Source organism: Cornus florida, unplaced genomic scaffold, assembly GCF_030987335.1.
Source record: "Cornus florida cultivar Cherokee Brave unplaced genomic scaffold, ASM3098733v1 CherokeeBrave_3.0.0_Hap2_Chr04, whole genome shotgun sequence".
In the NCBI taxonomy this organism is placed as follows: domain Eukaryota; kingdom Viridiplantae; phylum Streptophyta; class Magnoliopsida; order Cornales; family Cornaceae; genus Cornus; species Cornus florida.
This window is the reverse complement of record NW_026775574.1, coordinates 49,049,978-49,071,610: the sequence shown is the minus strand read 5'-3', so window position 1 is coordinate 49,071,610 and position 21,633 is coordinate 49,049,978. Positions and strand designations below refer to the sequence as shown.

Below are 21,633 nucleotides of genomic sequence, written 5' to 3'. Positions count from 1 at the left end.
ATTATATACGTAACATATTTTACTTACCTTTTTAATATTTTAATATTTTTTTTTTTTTGAAGTTAACTTGGATTGGGAAAATGGTTAGGGTTTTTTTTTTTAGCCTACAAATATATAGCTATAGGTTGTAAAAGGGGGTTAGAAATATTCACGTGATATATTCTAGAGAGAGAGAGTTAGAGAGGGAAGGAGGAAAAGAAAGGAAGAAGGAGAAAAACCCTGTAGAGAGAAGATCAAGGAAAAAGAAGTTTAACTTTCGATCCGAAAGTTTAAGGCAAGTTCTTCTTCTATCTCTTTCCCTTTGATTCGTGTTTCTGTACATGCCTAGGAAATTCCACGATTTATTAAACACATAAAATTAAATAATTAGCATGATTTTGATTTAATTTCCGGTGTGAATTTTTATATGTTTAAATTATGTATTTTTCATATCTGTGAAATGATGGAACGTAGAAACATGCCTAGGATTCCTGAACATTAAATAAGAACTAGGTTTGGGGTTTAAATAAATTTAAATAGACTCAATCATAATGATACTTTCTATTTGAATGTTTTAAACAAACGAATGGATTTAATCTTTTAAAAATATTTTAGCAATTGAGATTAAATGTGTAGGATGAATTGGATATGGAGAATGTTTATTTAACGGTATAATAAAATATCATCACGTATAAGATTCAGTTTATGTAGGACATATGATATAGGAAGCTTAAATAAATAATAAGTCATTCCTATTATGTGATAACTTGATATCATATTATTATAGTTATTTCTGGAATGTTTGATATATTTCCTTAATTGTTTCATTAACTGTTGGATTGTGTGGTTTAATGCACCGGTATGGGACAGCGGCATTTTAGGGACGGATTAACTTATCAGTTAAGTCCTACCTATTTTATATAAGGGAATGGATTAACTAAAATGTTAAGTCCTACTTATATTCAAGTCAGATCAGTTGAATAAGTTGAATGACTTATGGAGGATTAATTTATACTGGATAGGATGGTTACTAAATTATATATATATAAGTATGGTACCATGATATGAGCTTGAGTCTCAGGATCAGTGGTTAGGGCGCGTATATCGCCAGGGATGTGTAGCTAGATATAGTGTAGTTGTGTACCCTGGTAGGTCTAGGTACTCATGCCCACTATATGTGCGTTTTGCATGTTGCCTACTATTCAGGTTGAGACAACCCTATAGTCTAGTGAGGTTCCTTTAGTGTGTGTGTATATATATATATACGGACTACTAGTTACTGTTGGATTGACTAAGATGTATACGTGTATCGGATCTCTGCTTGGACTGTAGTAGAGTAGAACTTGTTTGTGAGCCTGACCCACCATTATTTTTCAGGTGTTCGTCAAAAGTAGAGGTTATTCGTGCTGAGCGAGGATCAGTCTACTTCATTCTTCCGATGCTACATAGGAGTTCCTTTATGATTCAGTTTCCTAATTTAAACCATAGTTGTTAAAGGCTCAAGGCACACAAAAGTGCAAATGCCTCCTGGAGCCTGAGGCGCAAGGCGAGGCGCGCGCCCGACTGAAGCAAGGCGCACGTTGGAAATAAAAAAAAAACAAAACTCACCCAATAAAGTATTAAAGATGCAATAGTATATACAAGGATGTAAAAGTCAACTAAATGAATTACTTAAGTTAAATATTCAACATAAAGATGCCAAAACCAATTAAATCAAGTACTTGAGTTCAAAACAGTGAATAATCAAACATATTAACATAAAGATGCGAAAGTCAACTAAGGAGAAGTATAAGATAAAACTAAAACAAACATAAACATCATTTCTTCCTAAAAAGACAACACTAATGAATCTAAATATCATCCTCGTCATCAATAAGCATAACATCATTTTGATCGTCACTAAATGATTCATAATTCTCAGGATCCTCTTCTATCTCATCTGAATCATCCTCATCCTCATCCTCATCCACAAGTCGAACTGAAGAACTTCCTGCTCCCTTTGTTGGTAACCGTGAACTAGAACTAGATTTTGATCTAGTAGACCGTTGCGACCTGCTAGCCTCTCCAATACCAGCAAAATTAGCAACATCACCCCGTGTCAAGGAATCATCTTCATAGACTAGATCATGTTCTGCATTAAAATCATCAATCCTCCCCGTTAACCACTCGTTGCTCTCATCAATGTCATCGAGTAAAATGGGATCAAGAGTGTCACGCATATTATATCGACGCCTCAATGCTCTATTATATTTGATGAACACTAAATCATTCAAAGTTGTTTGAGCGAGCCTATTTCTTTTCTTGTTATGAAGCTGCAATAAATTCAACCTTAACTAGTAAGTATAAAAAATTAAAATTTTAACTTTCAACAATTAAATTACAAACCTAGTTAGTAGATAGTATATACTTACATGCTCAAACACGCTCCAATTTCGTTCACAACCAGAAGAACTGCAAGTAAGGCTTAAAACCTTTATAGCAAACTTTTGGAGAAGTTTTGTTGACTTGCCATAAGCTTCCCACCAATTAGCTATTAAAAAAAATTAATAATGATGTTTAGCAACTTTAGCTTCATCTTTCTATCGACTCTATTGTCAAAATAATTTTAACACTTAGCTATACTAACTTAATATACTTTACCACTTTACCTGGTCCTCGTGTATTTCTCTGTCTAATAGCAAAGGGATTACCAAAGAGGCCCTCAGCTTTAGAATATAAGGACAGCTCCTCAGTAATTTTGTCTTGGTCTTTGATATCTGGGATTAACCTTGCAATGCATGCATACAAACCCTTTGCAATCTCTTCATCTTCTTCAATTTTCGGATTTGAATAAAAGTATTCTGGGTTCAAATAATAACCTGCTGCATGCAAAGGGCGATGAAGTTGAACATTCCACCTCTTATCAATTATTTCAAAGATATCTTTGTATTTGTCTTCTATTTCCCCAAATGATTTTGCAATGGCTTCCTCATAATGTTCAACAACTTTGGACGCATATAGATATAACTATTCAACTCCACCGCCCTCTGCATTGTTCTGGAGATGGACGGTATTTTCCCAATGTCTTCTAACATCAAGTCTAAGCAATAAGCAGCACATGGTGTCCAATACAAATGTGGGTGTTCTTTCTCTAACATCCTCCCTATTTGAAACCAAACGGAAAAAAGAAAAAATGATATAAATTATATATTAATCAAAAATATATATATATATATATATATTTGTAAAGAATTTACATACTCTTGAAGTTATAAACATTGAACATTCTTACTGGTAGACTTACTGCTTGATTCACTATCTGTGACGACTTGAATGACATTTGCTACTCCAATGCGGTTCACAAATTTATTAAGTAAGTCAAACATCTTTGCACCATCCTTTGAAAAAGAAGAAGTATCTATCGATTCAATAAACATGGTTCCCCTTGGACTATTTACTAGGAAATTAAGCAATGTTCTCCCTCTCTTGTCTGTCCACCCATCTGCCATTAATGAGCATCCAAATTTTGACCACTCCTCTCTGTGGTCATTCATCAAAGCATTGGTATTATCCAATTCCTAGCAAAGGAACTCTCACCTCGTGATAACTAGGTGGTTTCATGCCAGGACTATATTGTCCAATTGCTTCAACAACCTCGGCAAAGCTATCATACTTAACAGCATTGAATGCAATTCCTGCATCATACATCCACCTTGCAAAAGCAGCACACGCTCTTCCTCTCAACTCTTTCTTGCATGCATCATTAATGGTTGTCTGTTTTCCCCCCTCCTTTCTTTTTTGTACCACAATTTCCGGTCTGGGAATGAAATATAAATCAATCGGTCCTTTTTGCTTTTGGATCTTTGAGGAATTGACACTAGCACTGCCACTACCTGCACTAGCTACCCTTTTTCCCCGATTGTTAGCTTCCATAACATCATCCTCATCCTCTCCATCAAGGAAATTAATTTCATCACTAGGTAATAAATTCATTTGCTCTTTTTCTTCCTTTTTCTTACTCATGTACTCTTTGATTTCTTTTCTAACACTAGATGGGCATCTTGTGCATGCACTCACATTTCTATACCCTCCAGCTAAGTGTTGCTTAGCCCGATAAATACCTCCTTTTGTAACTTTTGCACAAAAGTTACAAGTGACGGCATTTGTATCTTTCGGATTCTCCAAATGTGAGTAATTCCATGCCGGATCCTTTCTTGAACCATCACTAGGCATCTTTTAAAGTACAAACTACAATCAAATTCAAGATAACAAAATAATAACATGATTAGCATCATGTAATCAGTGTCTAGTGTCTACAACAACTCTGACAAAAAAAAAAAAAAAAATTACAGAGCTTCAAAATCAAAGGCATATATGGACACTGCATAGTGCATGATAAATTCTATATGAGATTTATCAACTATATGAGATGTAATATATATGCATATATGGACTGCATGATACCATATAGGCATATACCAACTGATATGTATACTACAATTTATTCCAGCAGCACAGAATTGTAAAGTTGTAAACTACAATTTATTTCAGCTCAGAATTGTAAAGTTGTAAACTACAATTTATTCTAGCAGCAGAGAATTGTAAAGTTGTAAACTACAATTTATTCCAGCACAGAAAGTTGTAAACTACAATTTATTCCAGCAACTCAGATTGTAAAAAAATAAAAAACAAAAATAAAAGAAGAGGTTGAAGAGCAGAAGCAGAGAGAGCTAAGAAGAAGAATAGAAAGAAAAAAAAAATTAAAAAAAAAAAGGTCAGAGAGAGCCGAGAAGAAAAAGAATAGAAAAAAAAAAAAAATTTAAAAAAATAAGAAAAAAAAATCAGAGAGAGGGTGAGAGCCGAGAGAAGAAGAATAGAGGGCAAAAGAAAAAAATAATAATAATAATAATAATAATAAAATAAAATAAAAAATTAAAAAAAAAAAAAGAAAAGGAAAGGAAAAAAAAAAATAAAGAAGAGCCGAGACTCGGCTCAAAGAAAAAAAATAAAATAAAAAAATAAAAAATAAAAAGCAAGACTCTAGACTTCTAGAGTCGAGGAGAGTTGAGAGAAGAGAACTGAAGAAAAGAAGAAGAAGAAAAAAAAAAAGAAAAAAGAAAAAAAAAACAGAGGAGAAGAAGAAGCAAGAAGGAGAGAAGAAGAAGCAAGGAGAAGAACTTACCGGCGCTTTGCAGATCCGGGCTTCGCAGACAGCAGATCCAACGAGCTTCCGGCTTGTACTTCTCTCTCTCTTCTCTGTCTCTTACTCTCTTCTTCCCTTTCCCTTTTCCTTTTGCTTTTTGCTTCTGGCTTTTTTTTTTTTTTTTTTTTGACAACTAATAAAAGCTTAAAGTACAAAAGTGACTGTAACATATCTGAATATATCACGTGGGTTGGGTCTGTCACTCACACAAGTCAACTCACCAGACTTGCAACCAAAATAATAAAAAAAAAAATCAAAAAAAAAAAATTTTCAAACAGGCACGCCTGTAGCCCTGCGCCTAAGCCCCAAAAGCGCACGCCTATTACAAGGTCCTCGCCCTAAGCCTTTCAAGGGGCCAAGGTGGCGCCTGGAGGCGCCTGGCGCCTCAGGCGTGCGCCTTCGGCGCCTTTAACAACTATGATTTAGACAGTTATTGATGTCATTTGTTTAGTTTGGATTTTCTAGGGGTCCACACAGTATGGATTCCCAAGTTGTATTTTGGAGGATCAATTGTATCAGAAGAGTTTATTAACTAATGGAAATATATTCTGAGGTTTATTATTAGATTATCATTTTAGTTTCTTGTCAGCATTTTATTTATTCTTCTTTATTCTTTTGTACTCTGTGTTCGTTTATTGCCGATTTGTTTTTTATATCCTCAGGTATTCGGGCGTGGGCCTGGCCAACCCGCATTCGGAAATCCGGGGGTATCACATTGGACTTGTTAAAAGAAACAGGTATGATAGGTAGTCGCCCAGTTGATGCTCCTACGGACCCAAATATAAAATTATTACCAGATGAAGGTGATTTATTTGACAACCATGGCAGATATCGACGTTTGGTTGGGAAATTAATTTATCTCACTATCACCCGACCTGACATTTCATATGCAGTTAGTGTTGTAAGTCAGTTCATGAGTGTTCCTAAAGTACCACATTAGAATGATGTTCTTCGAATTATTAGATATCTCAAGCAAGCTCCAGGTTTTGGATTACTATATAAATCCAATGGTCATCTCAATGTGACAGGTTTCACAGATGCTGACTGGGCTGGTTCTCCCTCATATAGGAGATCTACTACAGGCTATTGTACACTTGTTGGTGGAAATCTAGTTACATGGAAAAGTAAAAAGCAAAAAATTATAGCACGGTCTAGCGCTGAAGCAGAGTACAGGGTGATGGCCCATACCTCTAGTGAGTTAATATGGATACAACATTTTCTTAAAGAACTTGGGCTAATAGTCAAAACTCCTATTCCATTATTGTGTGATAACCAAGCAGCAATTCACATTGCTTCCAATCCGGTATTTCATGAAAGAACTAAGACTATTGAAGTTGATTGTCACTTCACTCGAGAGAAAATATTGAGTGGGAATATTTCTACTCCATTCGTGAAGTCTAAAGATCAATTAGCTGATATGTTTACTAAGGCTCTTGGTCATAATCGGTTAAAAACGATTTGTTCCAAGCTGGGATTATATGATATATATTCTCCAACTTGAGGGGGAGTGTTAAAACGCTTACATGTATATATGTAGTTATGCTGGGGTCCCACTGTAATTAAAGATAGGGTTTGTGGCCATTATGTAAATAGGCCTTTCTTGTATTGTATAAATACCTTCATATGTTTTTTTAGGGTAAAAGATTTAATGAAAGATGGCTGCGCCTCTCATTGAAGTTCCCTCTCAATCTCTCTCTGTCTCTGCCTCACTCTATAATACACACAATTTCACAAAAAGGACCCCCAATAGATGAGAATGTGTTACACAAATAACCCCAAAAGTAAAAGAAGTGAAATAAAAACAAGGACAAAGCAAATACCAAATGAAAGAAGTGTCGGGAACTATTCCCGAGCACTCAGCTCAACCCAAATAGACAAAACCCGGACACAGAAAAATAAAATAAAATAACCAAAAAGAAAATCCACAAAAATGGGAAAAAGGAACCGGTCTCTACAGAAGAGGTAATCACATTGGTAGGATTCGTGTTAATCATAGTGTCAAGGGAAGCTAAAGCATAGTTGTTAAAGGCTCAAGGCGCACTAAGGCGCCAAAGGCCTTCTGGAGCCTAAGCGCAAGGCGCAGTATAAGGCGCGAGCCTGATCGAAGCAAGGCGCGTGTATATAATATTACATATTTAAACATATATTATTATTATATATTCATAATCAAGCAGTAATTGTAGTTAATGTAAGTAGTAAACCATAAATTTATGAATTTTGTCAAATATTTCATAAGGTTAAACAATACGACATATGATGTAGGACTTTTTAATTTAGTAGTTATCAAGTAAAAAATAAAATAATATGGATAAATGATTAAAAAATACAAGGCACGCCTTTTTTGAGCCTGGAGCCTGCTAAAAAACGTGAGCCCGTGGGCTTTATGTGAGCCTTAATTGAAGGGGCCTGGCGTGTAATAGGTTGAGGCGATCTAGCTGAGCCTTGACGAGCCTGGGGCTTTTTTGGAGCCTAGGCTCGCCTTTAACAACTATGAGCTAAAGTCCAAACCGGTTTTCTGGAATTTTACTGTAAGCTTTTCACGGAGATTGCTACCTGGAGGTCATTACTTTATGGGCTGGAGTTGTTAGGGATTTCTATAAAGGACTGGCTTGAGTGTCCGTTTGGGGAGGAGAAGGTGTTGGAGGCTTTGAAGAGTTGTGAGGGTGACAAAGCTCCAAGGCCGGTTTCCAACAGAATTGGGAAGTAGTGAAGATTGAGGTTATGGGTGCTTTGAGATCGTTCCACTCAGATGGGAAGTTTAAAAAAAGTCTCAATGCTTCATTCATTACCCTTATCCCAAAGAAGGGTGGTGTTGTTGAGGCTAATGACTTTAGGCCGATTAGTTTGGTGGTTGTCAGATCCTGGATTCTGCTTTGGTTGCTAGTGAGTGCATTGAGGCCAAGGCTAGAAGTGGAGGGCCGGGGATTGTTTGCAAACTGGACATCGAGAAGGCAATACGACCACGTTTGTTGGAACTTCTTGATGTATTTCCTGGAAAGGATTGGGTTTGGCCTTACGTGGAGGAAGTGGATCTATCAATGCATTTCAATTACGTGATTTTCAATATTAGTTTTTTTTTCTCCAGCTGGCTTCTTCGCTAGCTCTCGAGGACTGCAACAGAGGGACCCCTTCTCTCCATTTCTATTTATCATTGTTATAGACGCATTTAGTAGATTAATGAGGGCAGAGGAATTGGGGTTTATCAGAGGATTCTCGGTGGGAAACAGTCCTAATGAGCTGGTAATATCTCATTTGCTTTTTACAGATGACACAACTGTTTTTTGTGATGCTAGGGTGGACCAGTTGAGATTTTTGAGATGTGTATTGGCCTGCTTCCAAGTCGTCTCAGGGCAATGATCAATATTGGGAATAGTGAATTGGTACCAGTTGGGGCAGTTCAAGGTTTCCAGGAATTAACAGATATTCTTGGGTGTGGTGTGGGCGCATTTCCAATCTCTTATTTAGGGCTTTCATTGGGAGCTGTGGCGAGAACGACTTCAATTTGGGACCCTATGATTGAACGTTTCGAGAGGAGACTGGCAGGGTGGAAAAAGCATTGAGGAGGGGGGGGGGATGGGCGGGATTACACTTATGAAGAGCACACTTATGCAAAAGATTAGATGCGATTCAGAGGAATTTCTTGTGGGGTGGCATAGGAGACGAGTTCAAATATCATTTGGTGAATTGGGAGAAGTTGTGTTCCCCTATTAAAAATGGGGGGTTGGGTATTATGAGATTGAATTTGTTCAACAAAGCATTATTGGCTAAATGGTTGTGGAGGTTTGGGAGTGAGAGGCCACGCTTATGGAGCAGGGTCATTGCTTGTCGTTATGAGGAAGGGGAAGGCGGATGGTTGTCTAAGGAAGTTAGATTTGCAGCGGGTAAGGGTGTTTCGAAACCCATTCAGAAGGGGTGGGATGAGTTTTCTAAACGCATCCGATTCAGAGTTCGGAGTGGGAGTCACGTCAAATTTTGGGAGGATCATTGGTGCGAGGATATTGTTTTGGTGCGTAGGTTTCCTAGGTTGTTTAGGATCTCTTCAAACAAACATCCCTTGGTTGCCGACTGCTATCGGCTTGATAGCTAAAGGTTGACTTGGGATGTGCAATTTCGTATAATGTGTCAAAGATTGGGAGCTCAACGAAGTTACTAAAATTTTAACCTTACTCTATAGCAAGGTGATTGACAGGATAGGGATGCATGAGATAGTATGGGTGGGCAATCCGAGATGGATGTTTGAGGTTAGAGCATTTTACCACAGTCTTTTTGAGATCCCAGGTGCTACATACGTAACATACCCATGGAAGGCAATCTGGAGGACGAAATCCCCATTGAAGGTGGCTTTTTTTGCATGGTGTGCTGCCCACAAAGGTATTCTTACACTTGATAACCTTAGAAGGAGATGACAGAACGTGGTTAATCGGTGTTGTATGTGCAAGAAGACAAAGGAAACCATGAATCATCTTCTTTTGCATTGCCCGGTGGTGAGAGACATTTGGAATTTTTTTTTTTTTTGGTAAGTAAATATGAGGTATATCTTGGGTGTTCCCTAGAAACATAGTTGATTTGTTAGAGACTTGGAAAGAGACTCGAGTGCCCGGCCAAGCCAGGGTTGCTTGGAGGACGGTCCCCTTTGTGTATGGTGGGGTGTGTGGTGTGAGAGGAATAGAAGATCGTTTGAGGGACATGAGACTCCTGTTTGGTCTCTCAAATACAATATTCTGTTTTCTTTTTTCTCTTGGGTTAACGGGCAATCGGGCATAACTGTACTTCTTTGGGAAATCTCTTGGATTTTGTGGATAGCTTAAAGCTATAATTGACGCCCTTGGAGTCTTGTGTTCTTCCTTGGGAGCGCTCCCCTCTTTTGAGGGCCTTTTAATGAATTCTCACTTATCAAAACAAAAAAGCTCACTAAACTTCCCAGGGAATTTCCACGAGATAATAGTATTAGTGTTAGGGGCAATGAATGCAATAGCACTCCGAAATCTAAGAATGAGATTAAGCATACGTCCTGAAGGGAGGAACAAAACTGAGAGTGGTTTCCTCATGAAAATTTTAAAAAGGTTGTCCAAAGAAATAACTAGAAGTGCACCTTTCTTTAGAGAAGTAACATTTAGAAAAATTTCTGTTACATATACTCTTCAAAAGTAATGAAATACCCGTGTAGGACACATATCCCTCAGACATGGGTATGGGATATATGTCCGACACTTTTTGTTGGACATGTACTTAAAAAACATATCCAATCATTCAATTACATTATATTATTACTTTAAAATCAATTAAAGGACTATATTGAACATTGTATTAGATTAAAAAAAATTACTTCACTCTAGAAATAAAAATAAAATAATTAATAAAATAAATATTTAGCCGTGTCCGTGTGTCCTTTATTTGGAGGATTTGACACATCCGACGTATGGATACATACCCGTGTCTGACATCCGTACCCGAGTCCATGTAACATAGAGAAAAATTATGTGGTGCTATCGTCCAGCCCTAGGGTTACTTGATTTTATGAGATTACTTGCTAACCAATTTAGCATAAATGGAACATTAAATAGTAACAGAAAATTCTAATCAAACAAAACAGTCTTGCTTAATAAGCTTCATTACATAAAACAAATGCACTAAACTAACGTTAAACATATAAGCAATGGGGAGCGAGGGATAGACTACAATGTTAGCGGGGTTGGAAAAAATGGCTAAACCAATCAAATACTCATAAATAAAGATCTGACCAAAATATAAAATTGTGAAAATCATGGACCCCTGACCTTGAAAAGTTTTCATGATTAAGGGAAAATCTGAAGAATATATACGAGGAAATTGAGTAAGGAAAAAGTGATTAAATTTTAAAAATAACAAAGCGCGGGCTTCCGCAATTATGTAACAAGCAACATCAAGAAAGCTTTTGACAAACAATAACCATAAGAGAAGAAGATAAAGAAAAGACAAAAGCAGAAGCAGAATCAAACAAAAAGAGCAGTTCAAAGAGAAATAGCAACCACATTTAAGTTTCCTACTTTTCCAACCAACCTCACACAAATTACGTGAAACAACCTAAGATCCTAATCCACGGTATCCCCATGCTTGCATATCAAGGTCCTATATATTCCAAGTGCAAATCACTTAATTTGACAAGTGCAACACATGTGATCACTAAGTAAGGTTATATCACCAAAAAAAAAAAAAAAGCATAAATAAATTAAAATGAACTACTAACGTAGTAAATAAAAAATTAACTAGTTTTAGAACTCTTAACTAAACATGTTAGGTGAGTATCATGGCTAGCTAAAATCTTCTCTAGTTTTAGAACTCTTAACTCAACATGTTAGGTAAGTATCATGGCCAACTAAAATTTTCTCTAGTAATTATCGTGTCGTGAATACGATACTGGTTCCATAAGTGGGAAGGTCTTGGTGTGGTGGTTGTGCTGATGATGATTCATTGTAGTGATGGTTAGTTTGTTATGATAATTGTGAGCATGATCATAATGATGGCACTAGTTTGTTGAAACATAAAAATATTCGCTTCCTAAGGGGAAACTTTTTGATTCTCAACAGAATGGTAGTAGCACAATGAGAAAGATCTCTTTTCGCTTTTTGTTTTTTCCATGTTCTTATTTTATTTTTTTATTTTTTTAGGTTCTGACTTCTTTGTCTTTTTTGGTTTCAATAAAGGAAAAAAGAAGAAAGATTTTTTTATTTTTTTATTTTTTTTTAAAAAAAAGGGTACTTTCAGACACTATCAAATGATTGAATAGTGTTTGCTAGAAATAAAACTCAGTCCTAACACCACCACCACTGCTATAAAGCCTTTGATCTGAAGTGTTATTAAAGTCTCAAAGCACACCAAGGCGCTAGAGGTCCTTTGGAGCCTAGGCGAACGGCGAGGCACACCTAAGTGAAGTGAGGCGCACAATTGAAATTTTAAACTATCATAATAGCATTCATATCTCACAAGTCATCAATATTCTAAAAATTAATATCAAATATAAATAAAGTAAATCCATCAACTATATAAGCATTCAAGAACAATAAAACAGAGCACAAATTTGTTTTTATTTTCTTGAAAGACAAAATAGAGGACAAAAAGAAATAAATCTATAAAAAAAAAAATGTTAACAAAAAAAGAAAAGAAAAAAATAGAACAAAAAAAAAAAGACTGCAGAGACTAAAGAAGTAGATGAAGAGAGAGAAGTAGATGAGAAGAGAGAGAAAGTGTTAAAGAAGAAAAAAGAGAAAAAAAAAAAAAAAAAAAAAAAAATAGAGCCCAAAAAAAAAAGACAGAGAGGAGAACTAGATGGAGAGAGAGAGAAGTAAACAAAGATGACGAGAGGAGTAGAAGAGGAGAGGAGAGAGATGTAGAGGAGAAGAAGAAGAAGAAGAAGAAAGAACTGACATGGTGTCGTCCTTCGTCTCTGCCACTAGGGCTTCGTTGTCAGACTCACTCTTTCTATGTTTGGTCGTGAACTTTCTTATTTGTTTATTCCTTTGAACAAAAGTTCCTTCTCTCATATGCTTAGGCTTTCTTATTTGTTTATTAAGTTGTCAAAAGTAACCTTTGTGGCTTAAGAGAGAATAATCATTTAAAAAAAAAAAAAAAAAACATCAAGGCTGACAAATAGGACGAGGTGCAACCGAGGCGTGAGCCTAGTAAACATCAATGCCTAGGATGACAACAGGCACTAGACCTGCGCCTCGAGCCTAGGCGCGCCTTTAACAACACTCATCTGACCATTTGAGGTCAGCTGCACAAGTCCTAGTTTGCCATTCCGCTTTATCTAGGACCCCAAGTTTGGACAACCCATGCACTACTATAAAATAAAATAAAAACTGAGCAACAAATAGGAAAACAAAACCTCCCATAAGATGGGTGCAGCATTTTCACTATTCTATCAATGACAGACAAGACTGTATATAACATTGCAAAGGATTAAGGCACCCAACCAAAAAAAAATTAATTCAAAGTTGAGCAGTAAAGAACATACTCAGTGAACAAGCCTGAGTAATAATGAGAGGATCACTCTGTTCAACTCCATTGTTGATCAATCTCATTGCATTTAAAACTTCCCTAGTAGATACAAATTCATGATCTGTAAGCGCCAAGACACTATCCTGCAACATTGTGGTGCCCTATAAAAGAAGGAAAAATTAGTTTGAATAGCATGTCATCCCACCATGAAATAATGATTGATAAAAATAAATATTTAGTGATGACAACTTATTATTCAAAATTCATCTCCCATATATAAATATTACTGAGGGCCTTATATAGGCTTTGTGAAAATGGAGATTTGTATAGAAAGAGAATATAGATACAGAGAGAGAGCGAGAGAGTTCAAACCGAGAGTGTGAGGTGCAGCCCACACTTCACATATCTTCTAACCCTAAAACATAAAGGGAGGTTATATACAATACAAGAAAGGCCTATTTACATAATGACCACAAACCCTATATCTAATTACAATAGGACCCCAGCATAAATATACATATACATATAAGTGTTTTAACACTCCCTCTCAAGCTGGAGAATATATATCATATAATCCTAGCTTGGAACAAATCGTTTTTAACCGATTATAACCAAGAGCCTTAGTAAACATATCAGCTAATTGATCTTCAGACTTCACGAATGGAGTAGAAATGTTTCCACTCAATATTTTCTCTCGAGTGAAGTGAAAATCAACTTCAATGTGCTTGGTTCTTTCATGAAACACCGGATTGGATGCGATGTGAATAACTGCTTGGTTATCACAGAACAGTGGAATAGGAGTCTTGACTATTAACCCAAGTTCTTCAAGAAAGTGTTGTATCCACGTTAACTCACTACTCTGCTTCAGCGCTAGACCGTGCTACAACTGTTTGCTTTTTACTTTATCATGTAACAAGATTTCCACCAACAAATGTACAATAACCTGTAGTAGATTTCCTATCTGAGGGAGAACCAGCATCTGTGAAGCATCTGTGAAACCTGTCACATTGAGATGACCATTAGGTTTATATAGTAATCCAAAACCTGGAGCTTGTTTAAGATATCGAATAATTCGAAGAACAACATTCCAATGTGGTACTCTAGGAGCACTCATGAACTTACTTACAACACTAACTGCATATGAAATGTCAAGTCGGGTGATAGTGAGATAAATTAATTTCCCAACTAGACGTCGATATCTGCCATGATCGTCAAATAAATCACCCTCATCAGGTAATAATTTTATATTTGGGTCCATAGGAGCATCAACAGGGAGAGTACCTAACATACCTGTTTCTTTTAACAAGTCCAACACATATTTCCTTGGAAATAGACTTATACCTTCCTTGGATGTAGCGACCTCAATACCCAAGAAATATTTGAGTTTGCCTAGATCCTTTGTGTGAAACCGATTTTGTAAGAACAATTTTAACTTTGCAATTCCGTCAGAATTATCACCTGTTATAACAATATCTTCTACATATACCACAAGAAATATAAAGCCTGTTTTAGTATGTTGGTGAAATACCGAATGATCTGTTAAGGCTAAAGGAAAGTACTGCCTAGGAGAATTTTCCAAACCAAGCCCTTGGAGATTGTTTCACTCCATACAGGGCCTTTTTAAGATGACATACAGCATAACGAGACACATCCAGGTGGTTGCTCCATGTAAACCTCTTCATGTAAATCACCATGTAAGAAAGCATTTTTCACATCTAATTGAAACAACGGCCAATTACAATTGGCGGCAATGGAAATAAGGATTCAGATAGAAGAAATCTTCGCAACAGGGGAAAAGGTCTCATCATAATCAATACATAGGTTTGTGTTTATCCCTTTGCAACAAGGCGAGCCTTCAATCGCTCAACAGATCCATCACGGAGATATTTGACAGTGGAGACCCACTTACAACCAACCGTTTTGGAACCGGGAGGTAAGGGAACAAGGTCCCATGTCCCATTATGATGAAGAGCATCCATTTCATCTATAATGGCTTTGCGCCAAGCTATATCAGATAAAGCATCCTACACAGTTTTCGGAACAGTAGTAGCAGATAACGTGGATAAAAAACAAGAAAATGATGGCAATACCTTTTTATAGAAAACAAAGTTAGATATGGGGTGTGCAGTGACACAAGAGCGAATACCTTTACGTAATGCAATACGAAGATCATCAGTAGCAGGAGGAGCCTCAATAGAAGTAGACAATTGTGGCTCGTGATCGACGGCTATACACTTAAAGTGGGGATGGCACATGAGGTTGTTGTAGTGGGTCACAGGGTAATGAATGTGGTACAACAGGCAACAGAAGGAGCAACTTGGTATCTAAAGACAAACTATGTGAACAAAAATAAGGAGTATCATCAAAAAAGGTAACGTCCATGCACACAAAAGCACTACGAGTTCTAAGATCCCAACATTTTTAACCTTTTTGAGTCCAAGAGTACCCAATAAAGACACACTTAATGGCACGAGGAGACAATTTATCAGCGCCAGGGCGTAATATGTGAGCAAAACACACACACCTAAAAACACAAGGCGGCAATGCAAATAACGGTAGAGTAGGAAAAACAAAGGAATAAGGACATTTCCAATTAAGAACGGTAGATGGCATACGATTAATTAAATAACAAGCAGTTAAAACAACATCGCCCCAAAATGTTTTTGAAAGATGCATATGTATCATCAATGTCCGAACTGTTTCAATTAAATGCCTATTTTTCCGTTCGGCTACGCCATTTTGTTAAGGAGTATAAGAACAAAAAGTTTGGTGCAAAATACCACGTGAGTCGCAAAAATTAGAAATAGCACCTTTAACATATTCTATAGCATTATCAGATTGTAAAATGTGTATAACACACCCAAATTGGACCTCAATTTCTTTTAAAAATATTTGAAATATGGAAAAAAGTTCAGAACGGTCTTTCATTAAAAACAACCAAGTCATCCTTGAATAATCCCAACAAAGGTAACAAAATAAGAAAAACCTGAGTTACTAGTGTGACGAGTAGGACCCCAAATGTCCGTATGCACTAATTCAAATAAAGTAGACACCAACTCGACTCACAATTTAAAGTAGACACCAACTCAAGGAAAGGCAAAGCAGACTTCAAATACCGCAACGAGGGATGACCTAACCGATAATGCCACTGGTACACAGACATCTGGGAATGTAAAGCAACAGTGGAAGGTTTGCAATCCAAATAGTATAGGCCATTTCTGTTACTGCCCACACCAATCGTTTGATTCGTGTTGAAGTCCCGAAAGACACAAAACGAAGGATAACATGTGACAAAACAATTCAGCGTTTGAGTTAATTTACTTATAGATAATAAATTAAAGGGAAAATTTGGAACTAATTGCACAGAGGATAAAGAAATGGATAGGGTTAATTTAATTGTTCCCTGGCCAATAATAGAACATGTTCTACCATCAGCCAGAGTAACAAAAGATGAGGAACTAGACTTCTGAAAATTAGAAAATAGAGAGGCATCACCTGTGAGAGAGGTAGAAGCCCCAGAGTCAATAACCCAAGGGGATGCTGAAGTCTGTAAATCAGACAAGCATGCAATATTACCTGATTGCGCAAAATTAACCACATCAGTAAAGTTAGGATGTGTTCGGTTAACCAATGCACTGAACTCAGCTCCTGATAATGATAGTGTCACTAGTAGATGCAACTGATGGTAATACAGAAGTCTGACCAAGAGAGTGATGAGACCCCGCAAGGTCAGAGGAAGACACTGCTTGATTTGCCCATGCTGGTTTCCCATGAAGAGTCCAACAGTTCTCAACAGAATGGTTAGTACCCCGACAGTGGCTGTAGATGCAAGTATCACTACCTCCACGACCACGGCGACTGCGACTTTTATCATGACCTCTACCGCCACGAGAACTACCTGAATTTCCACCATACCCTCTGTTGCCACTAGGAGTATAACGACCTCAAGAGGACTGTGGAAAAATAGAAGAAATCATCATAGCTGAATTTTCTTTCACTCCAGTGGGCGTCACATGTGATTGTTCTGAAATCCGAAGTAAGCGGGAATAAATGTTACCCAAAGATGGGAGTCCTCCATCACCAGCAAGGATCTGATCCCGAATATTCTGAAGGGTCGGGTGCAAACCAGCAAGAAAAATGGAAACAAAAAATTCCTTACGTTGTCGCTTGAGAATGTCAGGATCAGTAGTCAAGGGATGGTACTGATTCAACTCATCTATCAGGCTTTTAAAAGTACTATAATACTCACCGAGGCCTTGACCATAGAGGTCAAATTGACGAGAATGGAATATCTTTTCATAAAATGAATATATGTGAGAAACATTCGTGTCCATAGAGTAAGTTCCTTTAACTGCATCCTAGATTCCCTTTGCAGTGTTGACAAACATAAAAGTAGATGTAATGGAAGGTTCCATACTGTTCCACAACAAGGACATAACCATATAGTTATCAGTTTCCCAATCCTCATATGTTGTTGATGTTTTTGATGGAGGATCAATTGTAATAAACTTCAACTTTCGTCGGGCACCAAAAGAGATCTTTACTGCTTGAGCCCATAGTAAGTAATTAGAATTACTTAATTTCATAGTTGTAATTTGCAGCCCGACAGGATCAACATCTGTTGCAGAAGATTAACTCCAATAGACCCAGAAGCAACATTTGAATCGTCCGACATAGATATATGAATATGTAAAAATAAATAAAAACACTTATCTGCGCCCCGATGCCAAATCTGTACCAAAGAACCAAAGAAACAGAGTTGACCCGGGAACAGAAGAAGACTCGGAGCAGAACAGACCCGGACCGTAAATCAGGTCGAACGGGCCGGACCTTAAATCGGGTCGGAACAAATCCGGTTTATGTTAACCTGGATTGGGATAGCAAGAACCCTGTAGCCAAACACCGTTCTTCTTTACAAAATCTCAGTTCTCCAGCAAGCACGCAGCGACAGCGGCGGCGGCGATGGAATCAACAAGCAGCGACACAACTCGCGACAGCCGTCGGTGACCAAGCAACGAGCAGCGACGACGAGAGAAGGCGGTGAGTTTGTTGACAACCAAAACGGCAACAACATGAGCAACCAAACTGGGCTTCAGATCTGAGACGAAGCAATAAGCAGCGACGACGAGAGAAGGCTGCGAGCTGGTCGACAACCAAAACGGCAACAACTTCATCACCGTCACGAGCTCTGAACAAATCTATACAAGAACGATACAACTGCAATTTCCCACACTCACAATTTCGATTTGCTCTAATACCATGTGAAAATGGAGATTTGTATAGAAAGATAATAGAGATACAGAGAGAGAGCGAGAGAGCTCAGACTGAGAGTGTGAGGCGCAGCCCACACTTCACATATCTTCTAACCCTAAAACATAAAGGGGGGTTATATACAATACAAGAAAGGCCTATTTACATAATGGCCACAAACCCTATATCTAATTACAATAGGACCCCAGCATAAATATATATATACCTATAAGTGTTTTAACAAGTTTATTTCCTAGTCCTTGAAAAATCTGATTTAATAGGCTTATTTCCTAGTCCTTGAAAAATCTGATTCACCAAGATATGTAGTTAATAAGATGAATGAATAATCTTTAAAATAGCACCGCCTTATAAAATGAAATGGAAAATATTGACATGTGATACAAAGAAACTTGTAAAAACAGCTAGCTCTATGATAAAACCCCTCATGTGCAGGTATGTTATTTTATATTATTATTACTATTAACTTTTAAATTTCAAGTTTGCAAAAGCTTCACAAATAAGTAGGAACAAAAAGGCTACAAAAAACATAGCAGAATGCCGCAAATATGAACATTTGGTATTTCTAATTAATGTATGAAAGCATCCTTCTCTTCATCACATAGTACTATTATACATTGAACCCAACAGGGAAAAAGAAAAGACTATCCTCTAATGAGAATAGAAGACCATGAAGCACAATCAGTGAAAATATTTCGATCAAGAAAATAAATTTGGGGTGTTTTAGGACTTAAATAGCACTATAGTAGGATTGCTTCTGAAAAGCATTCATTCATATCACCATAGAAAAATATTAATTATTAATCACAAGTCGAGACATTTTTTTCTCTCTTTTGGAGTTGATCACTCGAAGTTCATTCAAGGTTTTCAATCATGGTATCAAGTAATGTATGTTTAACAGTATCAGGGGTATTGGTCCAGATGTAATGGGAATCGATTATGCACCCTTAAATTTATTTTCATCCTAATTTCCCACTTTTGAAGGTTGTTAGTTGTTTTCAATCAATATTATGACACCTAAAGTGCTGCACATGGTATAAGAGCAATTATCAGAATCTCTAATAATAAACTAAAGAATCAAGAAAGAAAATTCTTGTGATTGGAAAAGCTAAATTCTGCAGCTCTGAGTTTCCGGATAGGCAATTTTTTCCCTCAGCCTTACAGATACATCCATTCTAACAGCTCGTAACATGTAGATGTAGCAGCTAGACTCAGGTGTATATTTTTATCAAAGAAGAATCGGTGTGTAACCATAACCGGTTCTTCAATCCGATACGCAACAGGCATTATGTCATGTAGAGGCCAATTTTTAAAACAAACAACCACCCTACTTGGTTTATTTCTAAAAGATGTTACATGCATATAACATCCCTACCTGATGATCAAAACAATAAAAGTCCAGAGTTGTGTGATTCATAATTTGCAGAAAGAAGTATCTTGAATCCAATTTGGACGTCAATTTAAATCTCAAAATTTTAAAAATTAGTTCAGCTAAACTAAATAAATAGTCCTATCAAGACCCGTGTAACATATAATATAATCGATGGTTGAAGAATTCAACTTATATTATTTTCCAACCTTAAAACAAACAATATCCAAAATTAAGTCCATTCATAATTATTCTAAGAGTTGAATCATACCCCGAAGTAAATATTATCTTCTTAGAAGAAAGAAGAAAAATCATTCGAACGGCATCATTATGACCATATAGGGCATCCATGGTTAATCATCCCATCTCTTGCTCCGAAACTCCCTCTCCACAAAAAACCCCTTCCATGACCTCTCATTTGAAGATGATCCTAAACCTTGAGGCATTGGGACTATGGGAGTCCCCATCTCTCACAATAAAATTCCTTCCAAACATGATGTTCAGAAGCGAGCCTATAGAGAGATGAGGAGACACAGGACACCATACCAAGCTCTTTAGGCTCGAGGCAATTAAGGATTTCAGAAACCAATGTTGGAGGGAGGTCAGTGATGGATCGAACATAAGTGGACAAGACATCATTAGCCGGCACAAATCCCCCCTTGGGATTGAGTACTGATATGGGTTTTGGTTTTCAGACTCCTCAATGTCAACTTCGGAAACAACTGTTACAATTTCTGAGCTATCACAGGATTTAATCCGATTAGATTCAAATTGTTCTTTACTTTCTAGTAAATAAGATACCAATTTTTGTGATAAACCAACCTCAGTGGTTGTTTGGCATTCAAATGCATAAAAAAGTATTCCTAAACCTAAAATCTTTTTTCCTTCCCAAAATTCAAAAAAATGAAACCCTAATAGATCTTAAAATTTATATTATAAGCAGGAAAACAAAATGTACAAACTAGAAGAGCGACTAAGGATTTGTAACTAAAAGCCCAATTCAAAAAAACCCTAAAAAGAACAAAAAAGCAAACCCTAAAAGCCAAACTCTGAATTACAGAAACAATAGGAGGAAATTAAAAGCTTGAAGAACAAAACACGATTAAAATCAACCAGAAATACATAGAGAGTGAATGAAAACCACCGAAAAAAAAAAAAAAAGAAAGAAAAGAGAAGAAAAAAAAAAAATGATGGTTATTCGACTAATTGTGATCCTATGAGTGCCCAAGGAAAAAAAAAAAAAACTACAAAGAGAGAAAAGCAAAGAAAATGAACTGAATTAGAGTGAGATACTGATTTTTAAAAGTACCTCAGAGATGATGAACACAAGATCTTTTGGGTAGAAACCGTAGCTCTGGAGGTTAGGATTTGGAAGAGAAAAACACAGAAATTTTGGTGGAAGAGAGAGAGGGAGAGACGAGAAGAATTGGGGACGAAGAGGTGGGTTAAAAATTTTAAATTGTGACAACTGCAATCTACACAATTCTACATTATTACTGTGTCCAGATGGGCCAAAATTAAAGTTTGTTAAGTTGGGGCCTTCATGTGTGATCTTATTGGGCCATAAGGCCCAAAAAAAATGGATTTTTTTTTTTTTTTTTTTTTTTTTTTTCCTGTTGGTGTAGTAATTAGCTTAAATTCATTATTAGATTAAAAGGAAGGAATTAAACCTTGGAAATAAGAAACATAATTGTATTGAGTAACTATTGTTTCACGTACAATTTAAATGATTGTCAATTTGTCCTGATGTATTTACACATATAGAACTAGAATCCTCTCACCCATGTCATTTTTGTCCCGTGCTTTAATGCAACAATCTATAAAAATATGGTAAATTCTCGATTTAATATTGCGATAA

At 36.7% G+C, this 21,633-nt stretch overlaps 1 protein-coding gene across 4 annotated transcripts in view; it reads right to left on the bottom strand.

Annotated features, from left to right (window-relative positions):
• LOC132303225 (anamorsin homolog) overlaps positions 1–21,273 on the bottom strand; it is a 42,855-nt gene extending 21,582 nt beyond the window's left edge. The window contains exons 1-4 of one of the 4 annotated variants that reach the window (XM_059800398.1): positions 21,085–21,244; positions 14,082–14,137; positions 13,511–13,553; positions 13,155–13,299 (exon numbers count right to left, since the gene is read on the bottom strand). In XM_059800398.1, the coding sequence (XP_059656381.1) occupies positions 13,155–13,290 (136 nt within the window). In that variant the 5' untranslated portion in view covers positions 13,291–13,299; positions 13,511–13,553; positions 14,082–14,137; positions 21,085–21,244. Of the gene's footprint in view, positions 1–13,154; positions 13,300–13,510; positions 13,554–14,081; positions 14,138–20,046; positions 21,060–21,084 lie in introns of those variants that run through there. The other 3 variants (XM_059800396.1, XM_059800397.1, XM_059800399.1) reach the window with 3 other exon arrangements.
• Between the last annotated feature and the right edge of the window lie 360 nt (positions 21,274–21,633).